The sequence below is a fragment of the Microcebus murinus genome, chromosome 8, assembly GCF_040939455.1.
Source record: "Microcebus murinus isolate Inina chromosome 8, M.murinus_Inina_mat1.0, whole genome shotgun sequence".
NCBI lineage: Eukaryota > Metazoa > Chordata > Mammalia > Primates > Cheirogaleidae > Microcebus > Microcebus murinus.
The window spans coordinates 105,715,406-105,727,437 of record NC_134111.1 but is presented as its reverse complement, the minus strand read 5'-3'; the positions used below and the strand labels follow the sequence as shown (position 1 = coordinate 105,727,437).

The window sequence follows — 12,032 nt, the reverse complement described above, 5'->3', positions numbered from 1 at the left end:
CACGTGGGCTGGGACAGGTGTGCAGAAACGTCACGATGTGTGGTGGGCCTGGGCTGAGAGTGATTTTTCTTTTAAAACGTTTTCTGCTTATTTCCCAAGATAATGTAATTTAGAAAATGTTTATATTAGGACATAGTCTGTGGTTTATTCTCCAAAACCCGGCGATGAGGAAACTTCTGGGGGGGTGGGGATGGTGCCTGTAGATGAGAGATTTTCAGCCAGGGGGGTGGGTTTTGGCCCCAGGGGACAGTGGTCACTCTCTGGAGACATTCGCAGTCACAAGGGGGGTGGGGGGGCATGCTACTGGCATCTAGTGGGCGGGGCCGGGGATGCTGCTAAATACCGTATAATGTGCGGGGCAGCCCCCCCAAGCCTGCAACTGAATTTCCATCCCATTGTCAGCAGTGCTGAGTTTGGGAAACCCGGCTCTCCGGAGACGTTTCTATACATACACGTGATTTACTATCAAAAATCCTGACTGGTTCGTATTTGCATTTGTAGAAATGATTCCATGTGGATTGTTTCATCAAGCCCTGGGTCATGGCTTGCCCAGTTCGGTATTGCTCTCCAGATAAAACCTTCCACATCGTAACTACGCCTCTTCTCTGTTTCTGACCACGCAGGTTCATCCTGGGAAGCCGGTTGAAGACTCCGCCTGCCCTTTGGATTACTTGGTTCCCAAGACCTTGCCAGTGACGCCCGGATTGGCGCGGTTGTGGCCCAGCCTGCCCCGAGGCCGTCCTTGTATGAGTTGCCGGGAGCTCGGGGCTCTTTGGAGCTGCTGTCTGCGTGGGGATTTTGAGCCACTTGGAGCTGCTTCGGGGCGCAGAGGCTGCTCGCGATGAGCTCCCAAAGCCATCCAGGTGAGGCCCTGCGCTCGGGCAGCAGCGGGCTCGCTTAACGGAACGCGGTTCTCCCGACGGCAGCGCCAGCTCTGGAGCTTAGACGTTTGCTTTCCTCACGCAGCATGGTGGTTTATTCTTCGTCTCGGTGAAGGAAGACATGGCAAAGCCCCTGAGGATTCGGGGTACAGCCTTCCGCCCCGGTTTGCAGGCCGACGGCAGTGGCACCCACGTTTCTTGGGTGGCGGGGGAACAGAATGGCTCTTTAGCAAGGGCGATGTGTCAAGGCGCACGTGGGGTTTGGAGAGTTCATTTCTTACCCACCGTCCTTGTTCCGTGTCGTGGGGGTGGGTCGAGGGTGGGAGCCCCTGAGACTGTTCCCTCGTCTGACTCTGGGAAGAGGCGTGTGTTCCCACTCGCTGGCCAGGGCCACGGTAGTAGCCCCCGGTGTTGCAGTAATTTTTAATTAGGTGTCCTGCTGAGCATTTGACAAGCATTTAGTCTTCACAACAGCCCCAGCTGATCTCAGACCTGGAGGGAAGGAGTGACTTGTCTGGGGTCTTGGAGCTGGTGAGTGGTGGCTGAATGGGGCGGGACCCAGCCTGTCCTGCTCCGAGCTTCAGCAGTGTTGTCACGGGCACGTGCCTCTAGGGCGTTGCACTCTGTGTCCTTGGAAAGTCACCGTGCACACGCTGCAGTAAACCTGGAGAGTCCTGCCCCGTCCTGCCTAGCAGGCGTGGGCCTCCTGCAGGACCCCCCACACGGGGCCTGGCCTCCTGCCGCTGGCAGTGCACGGTGGCCTCGAGGGGCACTTAGACTCCAGCCTCCGTCCCGCATCCACGAGAGAGGGAAGGTGGTGGCCCCGGGACAGATGCTAGGACGGCTGCGCGAGGCACCCAAGTCTCTGCGGGTCTTGGCGCTGGCCTGGCGCCTTGAGCTGAGGCTGGGGCTGGGGTCTGGGTCCCTCCCTCGGGCCTTGCACGGAACCTTCACGCACCTTCCCTCGGGCAGGGCCGGCTCTGTCTGAGAGCTCCCCAGGGCACAAGTCCAGGTTGCATTTAGATAGGAAGGTTTTATTGACTTAAATTATTTGTTTATTGATTGACATAAAGGAATGGTTTATGGTCACTGTAAGATAAAGTTAAGCACTTTGGAGGGAAGAGCATAGAGCAGGCGTTGAATGTGCCCACTCTCTGCCCCTGCTCGGGGCGGGCTGCTTCCTCGGTGGGCGTGCATCTGTTTCCTGCGTGTAAACGTGCAGCGTCATGCGTGTGAACGTTTCAGTAGGGTGCAGTTCTACCTGTGGGGTTCTGTGTTTTCTGTGTGTCTGTTTTAATGAGTTCTGAGCATCTCTTGATGTCAGCTTATGTATGAATCTAACTTATTCTTTTTGATAGCTGAATAAACGGACGGTTATGTGGCTGCAGCACTATTCATAGCTGCTCTGAATTGGCATCAGACAGTTATCATACGTGTGTCTGTCTGCTGCTGGAAGTCTGTCCACTGGACGGGTCCAGGAAGTGGACCCTGGGCCATGAGCGTGTGCACTCGGACACCTTTAGGCTTCCTGCCAGGTTGCTCCCGGGCCTCGTCTCGACTGGCCTTGCTAATGACAGTGAGCCAGGGAGCATGTCTTGCTTCATTCACACTGTCCCAGCTCGGGGAGGCTCTGTTTTATTGTCGTCAGTGTGCTCGGGGGAGACCGTTGTCTGAACTCACGTTACTGTTTACCTTGAGGTGCACATTTTCGAACGACCTGGTGTAGACATCATCAAATTTTGTACCCAGGCATTTGAAGAGAAAATATGCTCTCCTTGTTATTTTTGGTCTAAAGAAGTCTGTATGTGTATATCAGTACTGCATTTAAAGTTCTCTCATTCATATATTTTATATTTTTATATATAAGAGTATATGTTTTCTTTGCATGTTTTATGTATGTATGAACCCAGTTGAGTTATTTAAATCAATATGCTTCACCCATTTTTTTTTTGTCTGCTCGGTTTCTTGGAAAAGTGAATTTTCCTGTTTTGATTATAGGTTTGTGATATTCTTTTTACCTTATTAACTATTTTTTGCTTTATATATTTTAGTATTTTTTTTCAGTGCTTAAAAACTAATGACTTCTTTTGGTAGATGAGGATTCTCATCAAGATACACGGTCTATTTGGCCAGGCACGGTGGTTCACGCCCGCAATCCCAGCACATTGGGAGGCTAAGGTGTGACTGTCACTTGAAGCCAGGAGTTTGAGACCAACCTGTCCAACATAGTGAGACCCCATCTCCATACAAAAATAAAAATGAAAAATTAGCTGGGCGTGCTGTGCTTCTGTCGTCCCAGGCACTGGGGAGGCTGAGGTGGGAGGATCGCATGAGCCCAGGTGTTGGAGGTTGCTGTGAGCTGTGATCGGGCCACTGCACTGCAGCCTGGGTGACAGAGTGAGACCCCGGCTCTAAAATAGATAAATAGTCTGTTTCTCTTGGTTTACTTTTTGGGTAAAGTTCTTTATCCAGAAGTTTCTTTTGTTTGCTTGGTTTCCTTTGGCTGACATACACCGTGTCTCTTCGCCACTTCACCGTGGCATTTCAGACGTCCTCTCTGAGGTTTGTCTCTGAGCCGTGCACAGCAGGGGGCTGGCCCTGTCCTTCCGGGTGGAGACCTTGGCCTGGTGGCGTTGCCGTGACCCCGCGCCTGCCTGGCCGCGTTCTGCCTGTGCCAGGCGCCGTGAGCTCTGTCCCTGGCTGCCACCCCGTTCTCGCGTCAGTGTGTCCGAGGCCGCGGAGACGGGCTGAGCGGGCGAGGGCAGGCTGCGCCTCGGTGTCTGCCGGGTCATGTGCTGGGGTGTGTGCGGGGCCTGCAGCTGCTGCGTGTCCCCACGTCTCTGCAGCCCTCACGCCTCCCTCGGGGGTCTGCACTCCTCGCAGATGCGAGGGCCCCCAGCAGCGTGCAGTCACACGCAGCGCCGGCCCCCAGCCCCGCGGCGGCGGCAGGTGTCTCCCAGCAGCGTCCGAGCCCGTGCCCTCCGTCTGTGGCGCGGCCGTGTGCCTTGTGGGCTCCTCGTGGCCAGCGCTTCCTCGTTAGTTTGATCCCATAACGTTTAGAGTTGCCAAAAAATTCTTCCAGGTCTCTGGTTGGTGGCTGCACCTGTCCGCCCTGCGCGGGGACGCTGCGAGTGCTGTCCCCGTTGTGTCTGTGTGTCATCGTCTGGAGGGTCCGGGGGAGGGGCGCATGGTGAGAGTGGCGCCACTCAGCCGCTGCGTTGCAGGCGGGACGTTTCTGGGCGCAGCCCCGCAAGGCCACGGACGGTGTCGCGGGCCGTGTCACTTTGTCACTTTGACCCGGCAGGCGGCTCCCACTGGCTCCCTGCGCCCCACGGCGCTCCCACGCCGGCCCGTGGAGCGGCGGCCCCCTCACACTCCCGGTGCACTTTGGCTTTGCCCCGACGGCGAAGTGGCCTCGCCTCTGACGTGTGTGGCGTCCCCTCCCTGTTTTCCTTTCGGCCCCGGTGCCGGGCGAGGCGGCGCTGCGCTTTTATTGCTGCTCTCCCGCTCCCGCCAGGGCCAGGCCCCGGCCGCTGACGTCAAAGCCGCTTAACTGTCGGGTTTTATTGCTCCAGTAACTATTTCTGATGATGTGAGCGGCCGGAGGAAAGGCCTGGATTGCCTTGGCTCAGAAGAGCTCTTTGAAGAGAGGCTCGGAAGCGCCGGCCGCCCGCCCCGCCCGCCCCTCGCCTCGCCCGCCCCTCGCCTTGCCAGGGACGTGCCCACGCAGGCCGCCGAGTTTATGAGTGCGCAGAGCCTCTGCCTGGGGCGGGTCCCGGGGTGAGTCCTCGGAGCGTGGGGGGCACCCCGTGTGGGCCTGCGGGCGGGGCCAGCTGCGGCTCCTTTTCCCTCCGTGCCTTGTTTTCCTCCAGCGACTGACGCTGCTCCTCTCGCCTCATGGTTCGAGTGCGCCCGCCCGGGACGCTGGGAACGCGGGCGCTGTTGGGAAGACCAGACGTTGTCCCTGGGCCCCCATGGGGCACCGTCCTGTCCCTCCAGTGCAGTTGACCTTCCTTTCTGGAATGTTCCTGCCTAGAGAAAGTCTCGTGGAGAAACACTCTCCGTCTCGAGGAGCCCGGCGATGGCTTCGCGCGGCTGTGGTCACCCAGATGTTGCCCCCGATAGCACACTGGTGGAGCAGGCCCGGGCCAAGTACCGCCAGCGTCTCCTGTCTCCGCCGGATCTCGGTGAGAGGTGTGGACGCTGTTTAGTCAGAAACAAAATAGCTATTTTGGGGGAAACTTGTCTCATTTAAGATCGCTGTTTTAATTTGGGCCATGCTATGATTTCTTCATGCTCTGTTCGGTCCCCAGTGCCCAGTGCACACGGAAGCAGGTGCAGTCTGTGTGGGCAGTGACTCGTGATTCCCGAGTTCAGGGTGGTCTGCCTCCTTCACTCCGATGGGTGGTGTCGGGCCTGTCGGTCCTGTGGGTCTCGGGCTGGGCCTCGCAGGGCTCGGGGCTTCCCTCAGTGTCGGTACTCTGTTCTCCCTTTGGTCTTAAATCTGTTCAGTTCAACCGTGTGGCCACCAAAATTATTATATTTTAATATAGAAATTATCTCATAAACATTTTTTATGGCATTTAAATCGTGCTCTGCTGTGGTTGAATGTTTCTAGAACATGGCAAAGTTTTACAGGGAGAACGTGAGTTTTGTGGACCTGCAGTTAAACCAAGGGTACGGATGCTAAGCTGCTAGTGGCAGCTGGGTCGCAAGCGCTGGGGGGCAGGAGTGAGAGCTGGGGGGCTGAGAGTCACGCAGGCGAGGGTATCGGGGGCAGGGGTGCAGGCAGCAGGTGCAGCCGGCTGGCGGGGGTCCCGGGAGCGCAGGTGAGGAGGCAGGGCTGCGTTCACGTGCCCGAGGAGACGGGGAGCAGCCGGTGAGGGCCGGGGAAGAACTTCACGGCCCCAGTGAGCAGCGGCCCTGGTGGTGCTGGGTGGGCGGCAGCAAGACCGAGCCCCGAGGACGGGGAGGGTGGGGTGGTTCTGTGTCGGCAGCAGGTATTCTAGACCGCAGAAACACCTGAGTCCTTAAGACCGGGGTTGAGTTGGGCAGTGCCTTTGGTCCCCGCGTGCTGCTGGCTTCTGCCTTTCAGAGAGGGTCGCAGAAGCCCTCGTGTGCCTTGGTGACACCGCGGCACCGCCTGTCTGAAGCGTGCGTCCTCCCGGCCACCCGGCAGGGGCCTTTCGCAGCCCCCAGATTGTCACCAGCCTGGATTCTCCTTGCCATCATTATCCGGGCTCTTAATCAGTCAAGGTTTGTTCTGGAAATCATGGAGACATGAGGACTTATTTTTCAACCTACTTTTTTTTTTTTTTCTTAATCCTTAAATTGTGTTTTGTCTTTTAAAAATCACGAGTCCTCAGTCGTTATGAAGAGCTCGGAAAATTCACTGTCAATGGAGCATTGATGGTTTGTTTTGGCAATTCTCTGAAAATTCTCGTACAGTTTGTGGAACATTTGCATTCGTGTCCTTTTTTCAAAGCCGCCATTGTCGAAATGCAAATTTCCGAGTTCTGAGATGCTGAATGTTGGATGATTAATGATATTGAAATTTAAGAATGAACTCCTGGTATGTATTTGACACGGAGAACGCGGTGCGACAATCATTAGGAGCCATTGAGCGCAGCTTGGCGGTGGAACAGAAGGGCTGTGATGGAGGCGGCGGGGGCAGGTCACACGTGGACAGGTGCGCAGATGCGCGGCCGCCTCCTGGCTCTGGCTGTGCCAGGAGCCGCTCCAGTGGAGGATCCGCTCTCTTTGACCAGAGACGCTTAACACCTGTAATAAAACGTCAAGGTTGACTACTGTTTATTCCACGTCAGCCCTGCCGTGCTTTTAAGAGACCAGAATGAATAGCAGGCTTATTCCGAACCGCACGCCAGTTACGCGTGGTTAGGAACACCAAGCCACACAAAGTCAGCTCGTGCTGTGTGATGACCCCGCGGCGTGCGCTGCAACACCGCCGTTCCCATTTTGTAGACGTGAAAACCAGCGTCCCTGCCGTCAGGTGCTCGGGCCGAGGCTGGGCAGCGAGGCAGAGCCCAGTCCGGTGGCGCTGGGCCGGGTCCTCTGCCCCTCGGGGGGGCAGAACGCCGGGCGCTGTGCGGGAATGGGTCCTGCCCACCTGCGCGGAGCCCTTGGTCCAGACCACATGAAGGGAGGGGCAAGGCGGGGGCCCCCAGAAGGGACACTCGAGCGAGGGGTGGAGGGGGACAGGATCCTGGGCCCCTCTCTGGCCAGGGGGCGTGCTCCGCTCCCTAGCCAGGTGCTCCCCGCAGCGCAGGCTTCGTGCTACGGTTGGTGTAGGCGAGCCTGCGTTTTGCTGTCGGGGGGCTTTGCTTGCCGTGCTTCTTGGTTGCTTTCCTGAACTCTCTCTGAGCAATCTTTGCTGGTCCTTGAAGGAGGTGACCAGGCGGCTGGCCAACCGAGTTAACGTGGGAGATGATGGCGGGAGCTTTCCATTTACTGCCACTCGGTGGCCTTCACTTTGCTCGGTGCAGGAGGACATGGTAAAAAATGGACGCCTTTGGGAAAATTGTGATGATGAGGACAAAAATCGAACGAGGCAAATAGCTGAACTCGTTGGGATCGCATGTGGCTTTGTGTTCCCAAACCGGCTTGCTGGCGTCAGTGCCGTGCTGGGGCGCTGGCCTTTAGGAAGGAGCGACGCATGTGCGAGCAAAGGGAACCTTCCCTCGTTGTTTCCGTGTTTGCTCGGCACAGGCGATTTGGGACGGGAGCGCGTGCCAGGTCTGTAGCAACGACCCCTGGGGAGCCCGGTGGCGGTTTCCCTCCAGGACGACGCTGGGCTCGCCGGCTCTCGGGGGTCTGTCAGGGTCGCCGTCCTGGTGCCCGCAGTGGCCTTGCTCCCGGGGACTCCGGGCACCCTGTCCCCTGGGCCCTGACCGTCGTCCTCTCCTCCGTCTCTGCCCAGTGTCCTCCCGCTGCTCGTGCCTGAGCGAGTGACCCGGCCTTAGGACCGGCCTGCGGATTCGCACTGAGCTGTGGTTTAGAGCCTTTGGGATTTTCCCTCGAAAAGAGCACCCAACGTGACAGCCGTTTTCTAAGGTTCGCTCTTAAACCGTGTACTTTCGAAAGGCAGCAGTGAAGCTTATTTAAAAATGATATTTCTTTAGAAATGAAATACGTAGGTGACCTAAATCTATTTCTTTCTGTTCCATTTGAAATAACATTTGTAAAGAGTTGGGTACCGTTGGCCTAAGCGTTTTGATGTTCATTAAACCGGGGGGATTTATTTTTCCTTCTGCACATTCTCATGAGGTTCGAATTAGCTCTTTGACTCAGCATCCACTGAGATGTGGCGATTGGCCAGTGTTGAGCCATCGTCTTCAGAGCCCTTCACTGAAGGAGGTTTTGTGATTGGTGGCAGTTTTTGTTCTTAGAGTTTAAATTTCTAGGTCAATTTTTAGAAGATTGCTCACATGATCTGATTGTTTAGGTGCTATCTTAGTTCATTCAGGCTGCTGTGACAAAATACTTTAATACTTTAGGTAATTTATACACAGCCGAAATGTGTTGCTCACAGTCCTGGGGGCTGGGAAGTCCGAGATCAAGGCACTAGCCGATCTGGCATCTTGTGGGGACCACTCTCTGCTTCCTCAGTGGCCCTTCTTGCTGCGGCCCACGCCATGGGGGGGGGTACGCTCGCCCGAGCCTCTTTCGGAAGCGCTCCGTTCACGAGGGTGGAGTCCTCAGGACCCGATCACGTTCCAAAGGCCCCACCTCTCAATACCATTGCACTGGCCATCAGGTTCCAGCAGGTGCATTTTGGGGGACTCCAGCATTCAGACCACAGCAGGTGCAGAAGCCAAGAGAACAGCTTGTGCTGTAAGAGCTAAGGCTTCCTTCTGTTTTGATTAATTTTTTGTAGAAATCGGACTTTTTTTTTCACCACGGTGTTTCTCAGTGGCTTATGGGTTCAGCAGGGTTTGTGCGGTGCTGTTGGAGTTTAATAGAGAGCCTAGAGTCTGTTCTCAGCACGCACAGGGGTTCCGGGTGCTGCCTTCGGAACCGTCCTGACCCGTCCCCGCCGGCAGAGCGGGTCTGTGTGGTGGAGGTCCCTGTGTCCACGCCCAGCAGTGCCAGGCAGAACGCGCAGCGCCTCTGGTCTTCCCGCTCATGTGGGCTGAGCCCAAATCAGGGGCCGCAACCGCCTGGTTCTTGCTGCCCCGAGTCCCGATCCGGGTCTGACGCTCAGCACGCAGGCCTGGAAAGCAGAGATGTTCCCTGGGAAGTCCTAGCTGCCAACCAGAGAGATGAGGGATTTTATTTTTTTTAGTGCCCGGTGCTTTGTCAGTGTTGCCAGTCGAGTCCGCGACGGGGACGGTGGTTGTGCCGGTGGGAAGGGGCGGCCGGGACACCCTGAGGATGTCTGGTGGTGCCGCTGCCCCCGGCTACATGGCAGCGAGCCCAGGTTCCTGAGTGGCGGGGCCTGGGGCGTGACTGCCGAGGAGGGAACCAGATCCTCGGCGGCCTTCATCCCTGACGTGGCCCAGGGAGCCACGCGAGGCGCTGGCCCGGGGGAGGAGGCACCGGGATGAGGACTGGGGGGCACAGACGTCCTCCTCGGTGCGGTCCTCGTCCTGGGAGCCTGTGTCTTCGCAGAAAAGGATTCGGTCTAGGAAGGTGGTTCTTTTCTAAGTCTGCACGTGGACGTCAGCGTCCCCGAAGTCTGCTTGTGAGGGCAGGCGCTGGCCGCGTCCACGCAGGTACGATGGCATGCGGAGGCAGAGGCCCTTTGATGGCTGGAAGGGTGCAGGGCCTCTCTGGGCCGCTGCGCTGACAGAGGACCCGGCCTGGAAGCGCCGAAACCCCACCGCGGCCTTCCTCTGCCCAGGTTTCCTTAGGAAATGCACCAATAGGGATTTGGGTGGCAGGCTGGGAGTCCGGGTGGGCCACCCCCTCTGTATAGCCTGAGAGCAGTCGGAATATCTGTCCGCTTTTACGTCTTTCTATGATTTGGTTCCCTTCTGTTGTTCCCCAGTTTCTGGGAACGTTTTGTGAGACACCCTTTCACGTAGTGGCTTGGAAAGGGCAGGAGTGGGCTGTGTCCACACTCGCGCAGTCCCGTGTGCGTGTGGCACAGGTTGCTGCTGTCCAGCTGGCTCGGTGCGGCCGAGCCTCTGGCTGGTTCATGGAAGAGCCGGCGTGTCCTGGGCCAGGAGTGGCAGTGCCAGGCCGGCAGCCAGGGCTGCTGGGGCCGGAGCCCAGATGTGCAGGAGAGAAGGCACCTGGCCGGGGGCACGTCCCACCCTCCTCTGCTTGCCTTGTGTTCGGGTCCCCAGCCTCGAGATGTGTCGCTGGCAGCCACGCTTCCGCTGCAGGTGGAAGTTACAAGGCCTCGTGGCCCTGGCTTGGGCACTGACATGACTTTCTGGGTTCTTGGCTGGAGTTTCCTTGGACTCCAAGGAACGTGCCCCCGGCCGGGTGCCTTCTATCCAGCACATCTGGCCTCCGGCCCCCAGCAATCCCGGCCTGGTCCCTGGAGAGATTGTCTCCCATAAAACCAGTCTCTTGTGCCAAAAAGGTTGGGGACCTCTGTTTACAGGTGTTCCGATTTCTGTGGCAGTTTCGTGGATCCCGTGACGAGTGGATGTGTGGACTGATTCGCGTGGACGTGGCCTCTGCAGCTGCAGTTGGTGCCTTTAACGCCTTCGCCAGGAGGTCGTGGGGCTCTGGGGCCTGGGCGTGTGATTCTCTGGCACGATTTTGCCCTGGAGCTCGGCTGAGGGATATTATTTCAAACTTCAGTTTAAAAGAAGAAAAGAACAGTTTGGGTTTTTCTCCAGTTGTTTGAGTTACCCAAGAGACCATTACTTTAGCATTTCTCGCCAGCGTGCAGGTGTTTGGGCTTCACCTGCAGAGGGGGCAGGGGCGGCTCTGTGCCCCGTGCTGTCTCTGCTGAAATGTCCGGGAGGCCCCCTGGCCCAGCCCGTGGCCTCCTGAGGACCCGCTGCTTCCTGGGTCCGGGCCCCGGCCCTTTGACTGTTGCCTTCTGGCAGCACCTGGCCGTGCAGCCGGTGGGACTGGCAGCCTGGCATGGGTGATCCGTCCCCGGGGCTGCGCTGCAGTTACAGGCAAAGCCCTGACCCTCCCGCCGGGGAAGGGCAGGGCGGCTGGTTCACCTGGGTGGAGGGCGGGTGGCTCAGTGCACTCGAGTGGACACGTCATTCGGAGACAGTGGTTAGAATCCCCTGACAAGAGAGCATCTACAAAGCCAGGTCCTACATTTTCTGGTTTTGTGTAAGCTAAATACCGAGTTTTCACAAGTCATTGTTAAGTACAGGTTCCCTCTTCATTCACAGTTTATTTAGGTACCTTTAAGTCAATTTCACATTCATGGTCTCACTGGAAAGAAAACTCTGCCACTGGCTGGCAAACCGATCCTAAGCTCCTGGTGGAATCTCGGCCTTGGGCAAGAGCTTCGAGGCCCCGGGCCGTGGCGGGCGTGAGGACTGCTCCCGTGGCTTCTGCACTGTGGTCGGTGGCTGAATCTCACTTCCGCCTTGGATGCTTGTGGGATCTCCTGGGTTGCCTGAAGCTCACTCAGGATCTCCCTGGACACTGTGGTCTCTGTCGGCTCCAAAGCGTGTGCATCAAAATGCAGGAGACTCTCCTGGCCACTGCTGCAGATTTGGAGAGCTGCCTTAGAAAAACAATATGAACTTATTTTCTCATTTTGCATATGGTCAGTATTCAGACTTTGACCATCAAATGCCAGTTAGGATTTTAAAAGACCAGCACGAATAAACTTTGAGCTTAAGAATGCAGCTTGTTACATTTAGTGTGTAGGTTAGTTAATAGATGCCGTTTGCTGTCTGCACCGGTGGGGGTGGGGCCAGGGTCAGGGTGAGTCACCGGGTTCAGGGAGCTGCTGCAGAGGTTGGGACAGGCCTCCCATGCAAGGGACTTGAAGCTGCTGATCGAAGGCAGGAAGGCGGGAGGGGAGGCTGCCTCCGCCGGGGGTACAGAGGGAGGCTCGGGCTGGGCAGCTCCGGGTTGCCGGGAGCCATCCTGGGAGGTCTCACTCGATGTGCTTTGGGACTGAGGCCAACAGATCCAGCCGGTGGCTTGGACCTGCCAGCCCAGAGCCAGAGCTGAGTTGTCCCCCTTTCTTTCGCCTTCCTG

General features: G+C 57.2%; 1 protein-coding gene across 5 annotated transcripts in view; it reads left to right on the top strand.

Annotated features, from left to right (window-relative positions):
* HDAC4 (histone deacetylase 4) overlaps window positions 1–12,032 on the top strand; it is a 262,781-nt gene that overhangs the window by 36,573 nt on the left and 214,176 nt on the right. For all 5 annotated transcript variants that reach the window (XM_076006112.1, XM_076006113.1, XM_076006114.1 and 2 more), the window contains exon 2: window positions 624–863. In XM_076006112.1, the coding sequence (XP_075862227.1) occupies window positions 842–863 (22 nt within the window). In that variant the 5' untranslated portion in view covers window positions 624–841. The remainder of the gene's footprint in view (window positions 1–623; window positions 864–12,032) is intronic.